We start from the raw sequence: 16,007 nt of genomic DNA on the forward strand, positions 1-16,007 counted from the left end.
CAGTTACATGCTATACTTTATTTACTCAGATTCCCCCTTAAAAATCTATTCTTAAATGATTCTACATGTATGTTGTGTTTGCTGCCCTGTGAATATACAAGAGACTCTGTCCCCTGTGGGTCCTGAAACCATTCTTGGGAAGGTCTGAGTGGAGGCGGGGGAGGGCAGGGTGATCTTGAGTTTTGCTCACAGACGACAGAGACCCCATAACATGGAAGCAATGAGAACTACGCGTAGCAGTTTCTGCTCCTGGCTGGTGGTCGGGGCACCCACATTCTCCTGCATGCCAATAGGCAACAAAGCCACAGCTCAAAACCTTCTGCATCTGTGGTCTTACTTCCATGAGAGACATGGGCCCTGGTTCCTAGTTCCAACACCAGCAAGATGTGCAGCCCCATGCAGGCCATTGGTGAAGGGAAAGGATGGGATTAGATGATTCTAGGCTGGTTCTTTCCTACTATGATTCATGTTATGCTCATGGAAATTCTGTCACTCACAATCTACAGCCTTTCAGATGCCTAGAATAACCCACTGCAGCAAATGGCCACTCTCAGCACAAGGCGCCCCAGGCTCCCTTCCTTACAAGAAAAAACTATGTTCCCTGCCAGGGCCACAGTGGCAACACCACGGCTCCCCAGAAATCAGGCAGTGTGTGCTCTAGGACATGCTAAGGCTTAAACAGAAGCAAAAAAACCCCACATGCTCCTGAAGATGCTAAGGTGCGCTGGGAGAAGCAGAGGCTCCCATGGGCAGAGGTCCTGGAGGGGAAAGACCCTTGTAAACCGTTAAGTTGCCATTTTTACTATTCCCCAGGGGCCTGACCATTAGGCACTCTGCTCCAAAAGATGGTTCTGTCCCCCCTCCCCCGATCAGGTTGTGTAGCACCTGCCTACCACAACACTTACTAAACACATTCAAATAATGCAGAATATGGATGCTGTTCAGTTTGAGGCAGATATAGGTCTCTTTGTCTTATATAGTGAAGAAGAGAAGACCTTCTTTATATAAATAACAGAACCAGGACTGAATATACAATAGTGGTTACCATAAATGGCACACAATGCAGGCTTGTAAGCACACCTCCACAGAGACTGGCTTTTCTCTTTAGTTAAGAGTCTAAATGTAGGTTAAATTTGGAGCCGAGCTCGCCCAGGCCCGACCTGCAGGATATCACTGGATAGTCAGTTCAACCCCCAGCAACCTCAGCTTCTCCCCCGCTGTCTGCTCATGTCCATGGTGCTACAGAGTCCGGTCAAAGACACAGACACAGAGGGCAGAGAAAGCGGGGGCTTCAGGAACCTCTCACCACCCCTCAAAGAAAAATAATACGTGCGTGCGTGCGTGAGTGTGACGAGTTTTCTAGGCCAGGCCCTTTCCGGTTTTAAGTGTTAGCACCCTCTCTGCTGGCTCTGCATGCTCCTGCTGGGAGGAGCGGTTTCAGCTCTCGAGGGGAACAGACCTGCCACGGGCTGCCGAGCTGTCTGAACACAGATGGGCTTTCCTGGGGTTTCCATCCCCAGGCAGGCACCCGGGAAGCCCGATGACCATGAGACTGGGGGTGTCTGGAAGCGAAGAGGACAGGGCCGGGGTTCTGGGGTGCTGCTCCATGCACCAGGGACAACTTCTTACCTTGTTGGTAGTGAAGGAATCCCACACGATCACCTTCCCGTCCTGGAGAGAAAAGAGTAAACAGCTTAAGGAGCCGTCAGTCAGCGCTCACAGGCGACTGCGAGAACGCTCCAAAGAGCTGTGTCCAGCTGGGCAGCACGCAAGAGGCACCAGAGTAAGTACCTGGGTGGTCAAGGACCTCCAACCTACCTTTGAACAAGGGGGAGAGAACAGGGGGCTGAACTGTTCTGCCTGATTAAAGGCTCAGTTCTCAACATGATACTCCTTGTAGAGCTACAGAGCGGTGCTCAGAGACTTCTTCCAACCATTCAGAAACCAAGCACTCACTGTTGGTGCCCTGTCGTCGCCCCCCACGCCCTGTCAAGAAGCTATACAGGGATGAGACAAACCTGAAATTACCTCGAGGTACTTTCCAGGTAACTAATGGTCTCTTTCGTTCTCCCTGGCCACCCCCACCAGCCCTCCTGGCTACTGTGCCCCACGCACACTGCGTCAGAGCCCCCCTCCCCATTCCTGGCCCACTTCTCTGGGCTCCGCGGGCCTGACAGCAGTGTAACTTGCCCACCCAGACAGTTCACACCTAAGCTGGGAACAACGTGAGACTCCTGTCTGTCACCTGTCTGTCACGGTGGGGATGCCATAGGGGGCTGGGCTCGGGGCTGGCAATGCCACCTTCTCTGTACCCGCTGCTGCAGCCCGCACGGGGGCTATGGGGAGTCACCACGACGTCGTGGGTGTGTAATACAAACCCACACGAGCCCTGGTCCCTACAGTGCAGCCACCTGCCCGGTACGCGGTGTGCGGGTCCTCTGGGCCCCCAGGCTCTGCTTGAGAGGAAGAAGATGGCTGAGTCGGCAGCCTCCGTGGCAGGCTTGGTTTTTGTAATCACAGAAGCCATTTGGAACCAAACCTGAACGACAAGGTGAGGGTGGGGGAAGAGGTGCCACTGAGGGGCACAAGCAAGGTCTGATTATCCAAAGTGACATGGTTGCTTTCTTTGCATGATCCACTGGACGATTTCCTATTCCCACTACGTGTGGCTGAAGGGCCCAGGAACAAAGTCAAAGTGGGCAATCTGGGGCCTTTCAAAACTCCTAAGCACACTGGTTCTTCTAGTCCAATTTCTCTGACTAAACACCCAAACACAACAGAGGGGGTAGATTAGGTAACAGGGCCGAGAAGAGGGAAGGAGCTCCAGGCCTGTACCTTGGGGCCCTCCACACCTGGAGCCCGGCTCGCTGTGCCGGGGAACGGACTCGTGCCTTGCCCGAGCTGGCGTTCCCTCTGGCAGCTTCTTCCACCACGCCGCCTGCCTGCCTGTCCCCACTGCCCACCCACTCTGTGCTCTGGACAGAAGAAGGCACCCAAGACGCTAAAATCAGCCATAAAACCAAATGTGGGCCTCTCTACCAGCACAGATTTATACGCCAGGGCGTCATGTTCCTGGAGAGACCGCCTCCACCCCAAACCCTACCCCACATAGTGAGGCTGATTCATCACCTGCCTTCAAGGGCGGAGGACTGCTCTGAGTCACCCCGTCTGCTCCAGAGTGTTCCTGCTGTTGCCAGCTCCCTCCCACACCCACCCCACTTCTAGTTTTCTCTGCGTTAGAGGGAGATGGATGGGGTGTTCCTCCTCTCTAATAAGAACAGTGTATACGTGACAGAAAATCCAACATACATTGTACTCTTAAAGACAAAAAAAAGTCAAAAAGTCTAGGTAGCAACATGTATATCTTGATAACCACTTTGTAAAAAAAAAAAAGTCTGTTAAGGAATGCTCTAAAATAGTAATAATGGTTGGGACAGGGTGGTGGGAGTAAAAACATTTCTTTGTTCTCTTTTTCAGTGTCTCTTTAATGTGGTAAAATACCTGAGAGAAATGTTTTATGTTCTGTGGTAAAATACCTGAGAGAAATGTTTTATGAACATAAAAGAAAGCAAATTAACAACGTGACATATTAGATCTATAGGTAATTTAGGAGACTAAGACCACCTGTTCTTATCAAACACAATCTGACATGGATGTTAGAGTGTGTGGATTATTTAGATTATGTACAGTTTTTATATTTAAAAGGAATTTTGTCTTTTGGATATTGTCTTTTGGAAAAGCGGGGCTGAAGGTACGGATGGTTGTGGGGGGAGCCCAAACTGGCCATAAAAATATAGGACTTCAGTTTATAATTTTATATTCAATGCATGTTACATCAAAATAGACATAAAAAGTACCGAGCAGTGATAACCAGCCTCCTGATAGTCACACTTTTGTAGAGGCCCCTCCCTCATAATGTCAGGGCTGGAATACAGCAGGAGAGATGGAATGTAACTTCTGATGGCATGGCTTCGGCTTCCATCTCCCTCTCTTGCTCTGGGGAAGGCCAGCTACTATCTTATAAGCAGCCCTATGGAAACGTCCACATGGTGAAGGACTAGGGCCTCCAGACAATGAGCCATTTTGGAAGCGAGTTTCTGCCCTACTCGAGCTATGTCATGACCCTGCGGTCATGGGGTTATAGTCAACATCTTGGCTATAACCCCATGAGAGACTCTGAGCCAGAACTACCCAGATAAGCCGCTCCAGAGTCCTGGCTCTCAGAAACCATGTGAAATAATAAATATTTGTTATTTTAAGTTGTTGAATTTGGAGGCAATTTGTTATGCAGCCACAGATAACAGTAATGTAAGATGTAAAATAAACTATGTTAATGAGATAAAATGAACGAAAAATTATACTTTATAAAATATGTGTCTTAAATTTGCTCTTTAAGGCGTAAAAAGAGTCCAGCAACTCTTAAACTGAAAGATGCCACAACCACTTATGTCCTCAATTTGAGGGGAGGGGGCCCCACTATCTAAAAAATGGTTTCATTCACAAATTCAGCCCTGAAGTATGCTCAGGAAGAAATAATTTTGAATGGCTTCTCAAATATAGTTCACGTTTCAGTTATTACCATAACTCCAAATCTACCCAAATTAGTGACGTTCTACAGTATGCAAGAGAATTCTTCACTATGCTAACTCATGTCCTGCGGAGAATAAGCAGAGTCATAAAGAGCAGGCAGGGTTTTTTGAAAAGGAAAGCTCTCTTTCTTCTTTAGCTATCAAGTCAGACACTTGCTCACCCTCACAGAGCAGATTTCACATACCTGGGATGAGCTCACGACCCTTCTCTTATCTTTGCACCAGTCCATGCAGAGAACCTTGTTCCCGTGGCCTTTGAGGGTCCTCCTGGTCTTCATGACAAACTGCCCCAGAGCTTCCACCCGCTCAGCCACCTGGTGCACTAGAAGGACAGGCTACAATCAGTTCCGTCACCAATGACCAGATTCTGAGCCATATGCTGGCAAAGGGATGACGCTGGTCTTTCTCTGATTCTCCTGTTTTTGTGTTTTCTGTTTTGTTTTGTTTTTTACTATTATGCCTTCATAATGCTCTCTCTTTTAAACTCAGAAGAGGGTAGAGACAACACTGTCATTCTGTCTTTGTGTTTAATACCCCACATCTTTCAAAGCATTTCCATCTCTGTGTGCTGAGGGATCAACAACGACGCTACCTCATATATATATGGCTGTCTTCCACCATACAGAATTCTCCCACTGAAGGGCTGCGGCTCTGCGAGATGGGCAGGGTGAGCAGCAGAGCGAGACTGAGGCTCACCCGGGTTCTTTGGCTAAAACAAGTTCATACAACCAACTGGGAGTGAAGCTGGGGCTTCCGGTTCTTCTACCTACCTTTCCAATCACAAGGAAAAGTGACTTTACAAAAACTGTCCCATGGTGGCAGAATGCGCACCCATGCTGCTTGAGAGCAGGCACTGTGACCCCTAGCTGATGCCCTGTACCTAGCACAGGCCTGGGACATGTCGGGGCTCCTTTCACGTGCTGCAGACAAGAACGGACGAGGGAGCCACCACATGGTACACCAGTGGATTTACTGAAAACTTCCGCTATCAGTGGAGATCAATATTCTAAAAGTCTAAACACATGACCTACGGGAGAAACCCACACCAGGGAGGAGCTCCAAAAAGGAATCTTGCAGGGGCTGGGCCCACGGCCTCTTTCCTGAGCCTGTCACTGAGGAGTCCCAGAAGGAGCCACGTTCCAGTGAAGGGACCGTCACGTCCCGGCCCCGCATCCAGAGGTGAGGAACTGAGGCTGGGGGACCCCACGGCTTCACCCCTTCGTGCAGTGCCACTGCCCTTCTAGTTAGAGGCTGTGCCAGAAGGAAAAACTGGGGCTCCTAACCGCCCCCCCTCCACTTCTTCTACCTCCAAACCTCCCAGCTGGGCCTTTCCCCCAGGCAGGTGAGAAAGAGGGAAAGGGGCATCCGAGGCAAAGGGCAGGCCCAGGGAAGGTTTGGTGTCTCGGCAGAGCAGCGCAGCATGGGAGGCGTGAGGCAAGGCAGCTGGCCCTCTTCCTTCCCAGGAGCCACTGCCCCTTGCTGGGGAGTGCCACCTCCCTCACGAAAATGGGGCAGGGAGGGCCGGACTGGACTGCGGCTCAAGCCCATGACAACAGCGCCCCTTCTCAGAAATCCTCCCTCCCTCCCTCCCCTCTGTCTCTCTAAACACTGCATTGTGTATCTCCTAAAAACAAGGAACTCTTACATAGCCACAGTATATTATCAAAGTCAGAAAATTAACACTGAAACAATGCCATGTCCAATCTACAGCCCTTATTGAGATACTCTCCATCGTCCCAATACCACCTTTATAGCAAAAGAAAACCCAAGACCACGTGGTGCCCTCAATTGTCATGTTTCTTTAGTTTCCAGATATTGAGTTTCCCAGTGTGGGCTTGTCTGCCGCTTCCTCAAGATCAGATGCAGGTGATGCGTGTTTGGCAGGAACGCCACAGACGGACGCTGAGTCCCCGCCAGGTCGCCCCGTCAGGAGGCACATGTCGTCTATTGGGCCCATCACTGGCACTGTGCACGCTGACCATTCAGTTGAGGTGGTGTCTGCCGGGTTTCTTCACTGGAGAGTTACCATTCTGCTTTTTGTAATGAAAAAGTATCCTGTGGGGATGTACTCTGAGACTCCACAAATACCCCGTCACTCATCAAACTCCAATACCCTCTTTTTAACATCTGTTCATGATTCTTGCCTGAATGGGTGATGATGATGGTTGGCAAGTGATTCTCCTAATTCCATCATTCCTTCTGCATTTTTAGGTGGCTTTTTTTTTTTTTGAGGAGTTCGTATCAAATTTTTTTTTATCATGTATTGGACAGGTCCTTTTTTAATTACAAAATATTTCAGACATACAAAAAATTACCAAGAACAATAAAAGTCACACACTCATCACGGTAATTATCAAACATTAGCATTTTGCCATATTTGATTCATATCTCTTGTTTTTTTAAATTTTTTATTGTTATGTTAATCACCATACATCATTAGTTTTTGATGTAGTGTTCCATGATTCATTGTTTGTGCATAACATCCAGTGCTCCACGCAGAACGTGCCCTCTTTAATACCCATCACCAGGCTAACCCATCCCCCCACCCCCTCCCCTCTAGAAACCTCAGTTTGTTTTTCAGAGTCCATCGTCTCTCATGGTTCATCTCCCCCTCTGACTTACTCCCCTTCATTCTTCCCCTCCTGCTATCTTCGTCTTCTTTTTTTTTTCTTAACATATAGTGCATTATTTGTTTCAGAAGTACTGATCTGTGATTCAACAGTCTTGCACAATTCACAGCGCTCACCGTAGTTTAGGTGGCTTTTTAATAGAAGGAGCTTCCCTTCTTCAGTGTATTTGTCCATTTATATTAGATGGACTCATGGATTCTTACCTTATTCAAGGGGTTATAATCCTTTAGTATTATTATTTATTTTTATGCTCAACTAGTCGCTGATTTGCTCAGTGGGAGCCCCGTCAAGCAAGCCCCCAGACCTTCTGATGTGACCCTATATCGTTCTCTAAGCATTTCTTATTCCAGGCTCATGTTCTTTCCCTGCTCTGGCCCTAGAATCAGCCACTTCTCCAAGAAGACTTGGTTTTGTTTAGTTGCCCCATCCCTTTGTGATAAAAGAACAAGAGTGTGAACAAGTTAAAAGTCTCTGTGAAAACCCAACTATAAAAAATCCTTGCTGAACTATAAAGTACTACGTGAGGGGCGCATGGCTGGCTCAGTCGGTGGAGTGTGCAACTCTAAAGCCCCATGTTGTGTGTAGAGATTACTTAAAAATAAAATCTTAAAAAGAAAAAAGTACTACATGAATGTGCAATTATTATGCTATCATTCTGCTAAAACATTGCATTCTTTATTGCCACAAATGGCACACTAGTTTTTTACAGATACATTCTTAAAAATATACTGAATATAGTTTAAAGATGGCAAATTTTCTAAATTCTTATAGGCTGTTTACACAAGTCTGTACCAGCTCAGAGCTGTGAGCGTATTTTGTTTAGTGTTTTGTTTTGAAACTTCACGTCAATATTATTGCAGCTTTCCCCAATTCAGCATTCGGACAACCATAGCTATTTTATGTCCCTCTCATGAAAATAAAAAAAAATTAATGAATTAAAAAGATGACTCACCCAACTGATATGGGGTCCTCCTTATATAATGTGAATCTGACCACATCCCAGCTACTAATTATTTTTTTCTCACTGCATTTTCCTTTCCCATATATAGGTTTACTCCCAACCCACTCCATCCCATTTCTATCTGGCCAATGTCACAACTGCTAAATTGAAGAGTTACAGCTTGAATGATATCTCTAGAACCCCAAGTATGTGCCAAGTACTGTGCCGGATGCTTGGGTACAGAAAAGGGTAAGACGGTCCCTGCTCTTCCTGAGCTCATGGTCTGCAGGGGGCAGACCGCAGCTGCAGTGCGGGGACAGAGGTAACCCGGCTGACTGCTGGCAGGTGTGCCATCAGGAGACGTCACAGGTACCTGGCTTTGAAGGATCCATTGGAACTGGAGTAAGGAAAGGGGAGGTTGAATCACCTTCCAAATTTTGCACCAATATACAGTCTTTGATGGCCACCATTTGGTAGAAGATCTAAGGAATGGAGGATGAAAAATTATCCAAAGCTAATTCTAAAAAATTCATTTTGCAACCTAAGTGTCCATTGATAGATGAATGGACAAAGAAGATGTGATACACACACACACACACACACACATATATATATATACACACACGCAACACATACAATGGCATACTTCTTATAAAAAAGAATGAGATCTTACTATTTGCAACAACATGGATAGACCCAGAGGGTACTATGCTAAGTGAAATAAGTCAGAAAGAGAAAGACAAATACCATATGATTTCACTTATATGTGGAATCTAAAAAACAAAACAAACAAAAAGCAGAAGCAGACCCATAAATACTGAGAACAGACTGATGGTTGCCAGAGGGGAGGGGGGGATGGGCAAAATGGGTGAAGAGGAGAGGGAGGTACCAGCTTCCAGTTGTGGAATGAATAAGTCACGGGGAGGGTGGGGCGATGGGGTAACTGGGTGATGGGCATTAAGGAGGGCACACGTGATGTGAGGAGCACTGGGTGTTATATGCAACTGATGAATTATTGAACACTACATTGGAAATTAATGATGTACTGTATGTTGGCTAATTGATTTAAATTATAAAAAAGAAAAAAAGTAAGTCACGGGGATAAAACAGGATAACAGCATAGGGAACACAGTCAATGATATTGTCTAGTGGTGTCTGACGACAGATGGTAGCTACATTTGTGGTGAGCAGAGCATAGAGTTATCGAATCACTGTTGTACACCTGAAACTAATGTAACTTTGTGTGTCAACTATACCTCAATTTTAAAAACTACAAATAAAAAAATTAAAAAAAATGGATCCTGTCTAATTCTACCTCTGGATTGAATGGAGTGGTTATAAACAAAACCCTCAAACACTTGGATGGAAGGAAAACATCTGCAATCACATTACCTCATTTGTGTTTGAGATTTTGGAATTGCTCCAAAACATACATTAGCTACACACACAGAAAACCTCCCCAGAATTCCCTAATTAAAAGCTGGATAGGCTAAGCAATGGTACAGTCTTTCAGATGGAGTACTATATGGCTCCATTACAACAATTTCAAAATATTGACATTAAAAAGAATGGCAAAATGACACAGGGAACTATTTAATTCATTGCATTAAATTGAAATTAGGCTCAAACTCTAAATCTAGTACAATCCCAAGTACGCTCACAAATAATATGCACAAACATAAAATCATAAACTATGAAATACATCAAAATATTAAAATTGGCTACCCCTGGGTGGTGGGGTTATGAATGGCTTGTTTTTGTCTAGATTTCTAAATTTGTTATAGGGGGGCCTTAGTTTATTATGATGGTACCCTAGATTCACTTGTGTGAGCTAGATTGTATGCAATTATGAATGCAGAGCCAAAGCAAGGGGAGAGGAGATGAAAGGCAGGTTTGCTCTCTGTTCCCTCTCATGACTGCAGGCAGCATGTGGGACAGCAGCAGGGAGAGGATTAGTTTGTAGGGAAACATGTCTAGCCTCAGGCCATGTGGCCTATTTCCTTAGAACGCAGAAAAAGTCAACATATTGGCTTCAGACTAATCCAGAAATTCGGTTTTCCTCGATTTCTCCATACACCATAAAATCAGAATAGTCCAAGGCTCCAGTCATAATACAGTCTTTGAGAATAAAACCTTTCACAAAGTTACATTTAGAACAGATAGAAAAGTGAATAGCATCTGATGATAGGTCCTGCGAACTTGCCTAAATTTCAGCTGGATTTGTACTTAGAGAAATTACATAAATCTTCTTTGAGTGGCTTTGTTCCTATACTAGATTAGAATCTGCCCCCAAAGAGGCTGGGAATCTGGAAGAAGCCCCCCATAGCCCCGCAAGGCTGCCATATGTGTTGGCTGAAATAAACACAGTGTGCCTCCTGACCTGCTTTCAGCCTGTTTTCTGGATCATTCTTCAGCATTCTTCAGTTTAATTTCAAGTTAAGGACTCTTTAAAGTTGAATTCTCTTCTTTGTTCTTGATCTTGACTCCCATTCCAGTACTCATTTCTTATTATAAAAGCAGGAAATGCACAGATGGGTATAAATCGAAAAGTACCTCCGCCTCCCCTCACTCCCCTGGGCCCTCTCTAGAGATAACAAGTTTCTCCCGTATCCTGTCACAAACTAAATGCATATTTGTTCAAGCTTGTTCACGCTAATGAGATCATGTTATATATACTGCTTGGGACTTTTTAAATTTAATGTTGAGACCTTTTCATATACACACATGGATTTTTTTTTTCCTTCTTAATGGAAATCTCAACCGCCTGAGAGATGGCCTAGCAGGGTGAGGAGAGCTAATACTAGGAGCCTGAACCCTGGTGTCTACTCCCCATTCTCCCTTAGAGTAGCTGCAGAACCTTAGGGCATTCCCTTTACCCTTCCCTGGATCTCAACAGTCTCCTCATCCATAAGGGTTATGCGGAGCAGAAGGAAAGCTTTTGTGCCTGAGGACTGAGGCTGAAGCAGGTGACCATTCTAGTTTTGAGAGTCTGTGATAGGACCTCCGAAGATGTCCATGCCCTAATCCTTGGAACCTGTGAATATGTTACCTTACATGGCAAAAGGGGCTTTGCGGATGTGATTACGTTAAGGATCTTGAGCTGGGATGATTACCCTGCTTTATACAGGTGGGTCCACTGTAATCACAAGGGTCCTTATGAGAGGGAGGCAGGGAGATCAGAGTCAAAGAAGGTGAGGTGATGACAGAAAGGTCAGACGATGTGGGGCCACAAGCCGAGGATTGCAGGCAGCTTCTAGAAGCTGGAAAAGGCAAGGAAGGGACTTTCCCCTAAAGCTTCCGGAAGGAATGAAGCCCTGCTGACCCACTATAGACTTCTGACGTCCAGAACTGTAAAAGAATAAATTTATGTTGCTTTAAGCTCCTATGTTTATGGAAATTTGTACAACAACAATAGGAAACTAATACAAGCTATAACCTCATGATTCTAAAATGTCCTACAATCAAGCAAGGGAACACTTACCTATGGTAGAAGGTAAGCAGAAGGCAATAAGGGGAAACATCTAGGGAGGAGGAAGCTCTGGAGGAGTAAGGCGAAAGGCAGGGGTATGGGGCCTGGGGCTATGGAGTTTGATGTAGGCTGCCTTCCCCTTGGGCCACCCATATAAGCCACTTCCTCTATTTAATGTTGGTCAAGGGTCTGACTTGGGGATGAGGGCCCAACGGTATGGATGTTGGTCTGAGGGTCAAAGGGATGGGAGCTGGAGACGTGAGGGTCTGGAGTTGGGTAAAGTGCTTTTCCTCCAAGTTCAGGCTATTTTGTTGTGTTTTAGGCAAGAATTTGGGCAAGTCAGAGCTAACAGAAGGCTGTTCAACCCAGTTTGCCCAGGACTAACGGGTTTTCCAGAATGCAGCACTTTCCATTTTAAAACTGAGAGTCCCAGGCAAACCGGATGCCTTGGTCATCTTAGCTTGTGGCCTGAAAATGTTCCCTAGCTAGGGTAGGGGGTTACAGGACCATCCATATAACAACACCAAAATGCAAAAATGCCAGGCTCAGTAAGAGGCTGAGAGACTGGTAGAGAGAAGAGTCCAGTGATCATGGATCATGGAGCTCTCTGGAGGAGAGGGTGTGGTCAGAAGAGAAAGAGCAGCGCTGAGAGCTAACGAGATCCAGGAGGCTGTGATGGAGCGAGAGGCCAGCGTGTTACGAGGGTCATATTTGTGAACCCTGAAGGCACCGGGGACGGGGCAGGGCTTAGGTCAAAAGGAAGGCTCACGTTAGGTGCCAAAGTCCGTAAGAAATGAGGCAGCCTGGCTGGGGAGGTCAGGAGCCAGCAGCACGGAGGAGGGGAAAACAGAAGGTCACCTGAACGACAGGAGCCTCAAAGGAGCAAAGGTATTACACGGGTGTAAAGGAAAAGTGCTGGGGGGAATACAGCTGCAGGGGAAATAAAGGGGAACATGGCCATATGACTTCTGGTCTCTTCAACTCCAAAATTCTGACTTCTATGCAGGTGGGGATAGATCTTTCCACTGTGGGTCCCTGGCTTCTGAGGAGCCTGCATCCTTGGCAGGACGGGGGCTCCCCGGTGAAAAGCTCTACCTTGACTATCTCTCTGCCTTAAGGCCATTTCCCAAGTCACAGAAAAGGCTGAGAGTTTCCCAGCGGGGGCCGTCTGCTCTGCTGATGAAGAGAGTTTCTGGAGAACCTCCTCTGCACAGAGCCCAAAGGGGTTGGGCACAGAGTTGAAGTGAGGCTGGGCTGGAATCCTGGTCCCACCACTCACTGGCTGCAGTCCTCTGGCAAGTCCTTTCACACCGAGGTGCCTCAGTTTCCTCATCTGTAACATGCAGAAGTCAGACGACCTACCTCAGAGGCACCCACACCACACTTACAGCATCATCCATAGCATCTGCACAATGTAGGAATTTGCAGAGTGAAATGAGACAGAATTTTTTGTCCGGTGCCTCCCAATTTCTGTTCCCTACCACTTGCTGATAACAGAAACCCAACTTTATTTGGGGATGATAATGTGTCCAGCTCACTTCTCCCTTTCCCAGCCTCCCTTGCAGTAGCTATGTGACCTACTTCTGGCCAATAAAGTACAAAATCTGTTGGGAGAAAGGAGGCTTTGGGGAAAACTTCTGCTTTCCTGATAAGAAGGAGAACCAGAAGCTGGTGCCCACATTCCCCCTTCTTCTTGCCCTGGATACAGAGGTTATGTTTGGAGCTGTGGTGGTCATATTATAATCATGGGGCTAATGCCAGTGGAGCCTGGGTCCCTAATGGCACACTGGGCAGCTGAGCCAAAGCTGGTGATCACCGACATTCTTCCTGTTATATAAGGAAAATCACTCCCAATTTGCTTAGCTACTTTATTTGGGGTTTATAGTTAATTGTAGCTGGACACATCCCTAAATGATATAGGGGTTTAGTGTGTCTCCGGAGGCCCCTAGGAAAGCACAGCGCACTCTAGATTCAGGTCATCTGCTTCTATCAAGTGATTTTCAAAGAAAGGCATCAGGTGCTAAATGACCTAGCATGAACCCCACGTTTTGTCTCCAAATAGATTTTAAAAGGGGTGGCACCAGATAGGAATGGTATAGGGGTGCCCGAGGGTACCATGAGGGAGGCTGTGCTCAGCAAAGGGGAGCTGCAACCCTCAGAGCAGGAAAATAAGCAGATAAAGCCATTTCCCCAAGCCTGGCCCTGAGCCCAAACTCTGCTGAAGACAAACCATCTGAAGGGTAAAGGGAAGCGGATCCCACCGAGAGTCATTTAAACTGGCTATTTAATTGCTCCCTCATAAAAATCACGGAGCCGTTTCTGAATTATGGTGGTGGTCAATAAGTAAGTTTATTTAAGATTGCTGTTGCTCTTTTATGCCAATCGCACCGCATCCATTCAAAGGCTTCTTAAACGGCCTTAAATGAACGAAATGATTGGATTTGGTAAGCTCCTCTGTTTTCCCCCCATCCGGTTCTCCACCCCAAGGACAGGGGGCAGACTGGAAAAATGAGGTTTTAACTCAGAGTCTGCTTCCTTGTAAAAGTAAAACTGAGAAAAGACACAACAGTGATGGAGAAAGCTAAATGATGTAAAAACAAAACAGTTTACCCTAGGCCGCGCCCACAAGGGCTCAACGCGCCGGCTACCGCCGACACCCCCCTCCACCCGGCTCGGGCAGAAATGCGATCAGTTCGCATCTTCCAAGCAGGTGATGGAGGGAACTGTCCCAAGATCCTTGGGAGGTGAAGTGGGAGTGGGGGTGGGGGTGGGGAAGAACAGAGGCCAGAGGCGGAACGGCCTCAGCTAGCGGGCTGGGGCTCTGCAAGGTGTCCGGCGCCTCCGAGGGCCGCCAGGCTCGGGCGCCACAGCCACGCAACCCGGGGCTCGGGGCCGCAACCCACGCCTCACCTGGCGCCCGGGAACCGGGGGCTCATTCTCCGCGCGGGCGCAGGCCTGGCTCCCGCCCCCCAACCGCGCTCCCTCGGGGGCCGGTCTGGTTTCCTCGGCCCGCCTCCCAGCGCGCAGCCCCCGCCCCGGCCCGCACTCACGCTCCACGTCGTGCAGCTTGGCCCGCTCTTCCTCCAGTTTGCCCTTGAGGCTCTCGGCCTCGCTCTTCAGCGACGCCAGCGTCTGGTTCTCGTGCAGCCCGTCGGTTGCCATCTTCGCGCCGGGACGCGGCGGAGAGGGAAGCGGAGAGCGGGGATGCGGGTGAGCGGGTGACAGAGGCCTGGCCGGCGAGCGGGCGGGAGCGGCCCGCGGCGCAGCTCCAGCCGCCTTCTCCCCGAGCGCGGCCCCGCCCTCCGGCGCTGACGCGGGCAGCTGCGAGCCGGGCCCACTCCCCCCCTCTCCGCCCGCCGCGCCCGCGGACACCCGCGCCCCCTCCGCCCCGGCACCTGCCGCGCGCGCCTGCCGCTGTGCCCAGGGCGATTCCCTCGGTGGCGCTGCTGCGCACCCCACCCCGGAGAAGCAGGGAGTGTCCTGCCCATTTTACCGGTGGGAAAACCGAGGCTCAGATGGTAACTTGACTTGCCGGAGGACGCTCACGTAGTGAAGCACCAAATTGGGATTCCAGCCCGGGACTGCCCGGCTTCTGGGAGTCGGTGAAGCCCCACTGACACGCCCTTACTACCCGCCCTTTCCCCCGGCACCGATCGCCCCTCTGTGGGACTTGATAGGCTGCCCAGTGGCGGCTACCGGCCGAGTAGATGAGCGAGGAGTGGGCAACGAGGCCCAGCCGGCACCACTGATACCGGTCTGGTCCTGGGTAGCTCTGGTGCTCCCCCCACAACGAACTTAAATATTCTTAAATATACAAAAATAAAACGAAACCTGGCTTCTGGGAAGCTGTCAAGGCTTCGCGGCATTAGGAAGCGCACTCCTGGGTTTGCTTTCCTTCTCTGCACACAGCGCGTTAAGTCCCTGGCCTGGGGTTAGCAAAGGAGGTGCTGACAGAGTTGGAATTAGTACCCCGGGGTGTTTGAGCCCACACGCAGTGATCCCAGATGTGTCACTTCTGAGGCAGCTTCCTCCACCTTAGAATGAAAGTTTGCTAGGGATCATCAAGGACGCAAATTTAGTAACTTCATGGCAGGCTTAAGCATCTCTTTTCCCCGGGTACCCTGCAGTGCCAGGCACTGTTCCAAGCACTTCACATTACTAAATCGCAACAGTCACCCTGAATGGATACCATTATCCCCATTTTACAAACGAGGACGCCGAGGCCCAGGTTAAATGATTTGCTTGAGTCACACTCCCAGAAAGAGGCAAAGGCAGGATTTGGACCTAGGCAGTGTGGCTTCATTTGGCTACATGCCTCTGGACTTCAGTGTGGAGGACCCAACATGTGGCTTCTCCCTTTCCCCCCATCCATGACCTGG

General features: G+C 48.4%; 1 protein-coding gene across 2 annotated transcripts in view; it reads right to left on the reverse strand.

Annotated features, from left to right (window-relative positions):
* Positions 1–15,186, reverse strand: part of GNB5 (G protein subunit beta 5) — a 39,200-nt gene extending 24,014 nt beyond the window's left edge. Inside the window, exons 1-4 of one of the 2 annotated variants that reach the window (XM_028100363.2) lie at positions 15,122–15,186; positions 14,679–14,790; positions 4,775–4,911; positions 1,630–1,671 (exon numbers count right to left, since the gene is read on the reverse strand). In XM_028100363.2, the coding sequence (XP_027956164.1) occupies positions 1,630–1,671; positions 4,775–4,911; positions 14,679–14,790 (291 nt within the window). In that variant the 5' untranslated portion in view covers positions 15,122–15,186. Of the gene's footprint in view, positions 1–1,629; positions 1,672–4,774; positions 4,912–14,678; positions 14,921–15,121 lie in introns of those variants that run through there. The other variant, XM_028100362.2, reaches the window with a different exon arrangement.
* Between the last annotated feature and the right edge of the window lie 821 nt (positions 15,187–16,007).

Source organism: Eumetopias jubatus, unplaced genomic scaffold (genome assembly GCF_037043125.1).
Source record: "Eumetopias jubatus isolate StellerSeaLion01/CBP00866 unplaced genomic scaffold, mEumJub1_p1.0 scaffold_7, whole genome shotgun sequence".
In the NCBI taxonomy this organism is placed as follows: Eukaryota; Metazoa; Chordata; class Mammalia; order Carnivora; family Otariidae; genus Eumetopias; species Eumetopias jubatus.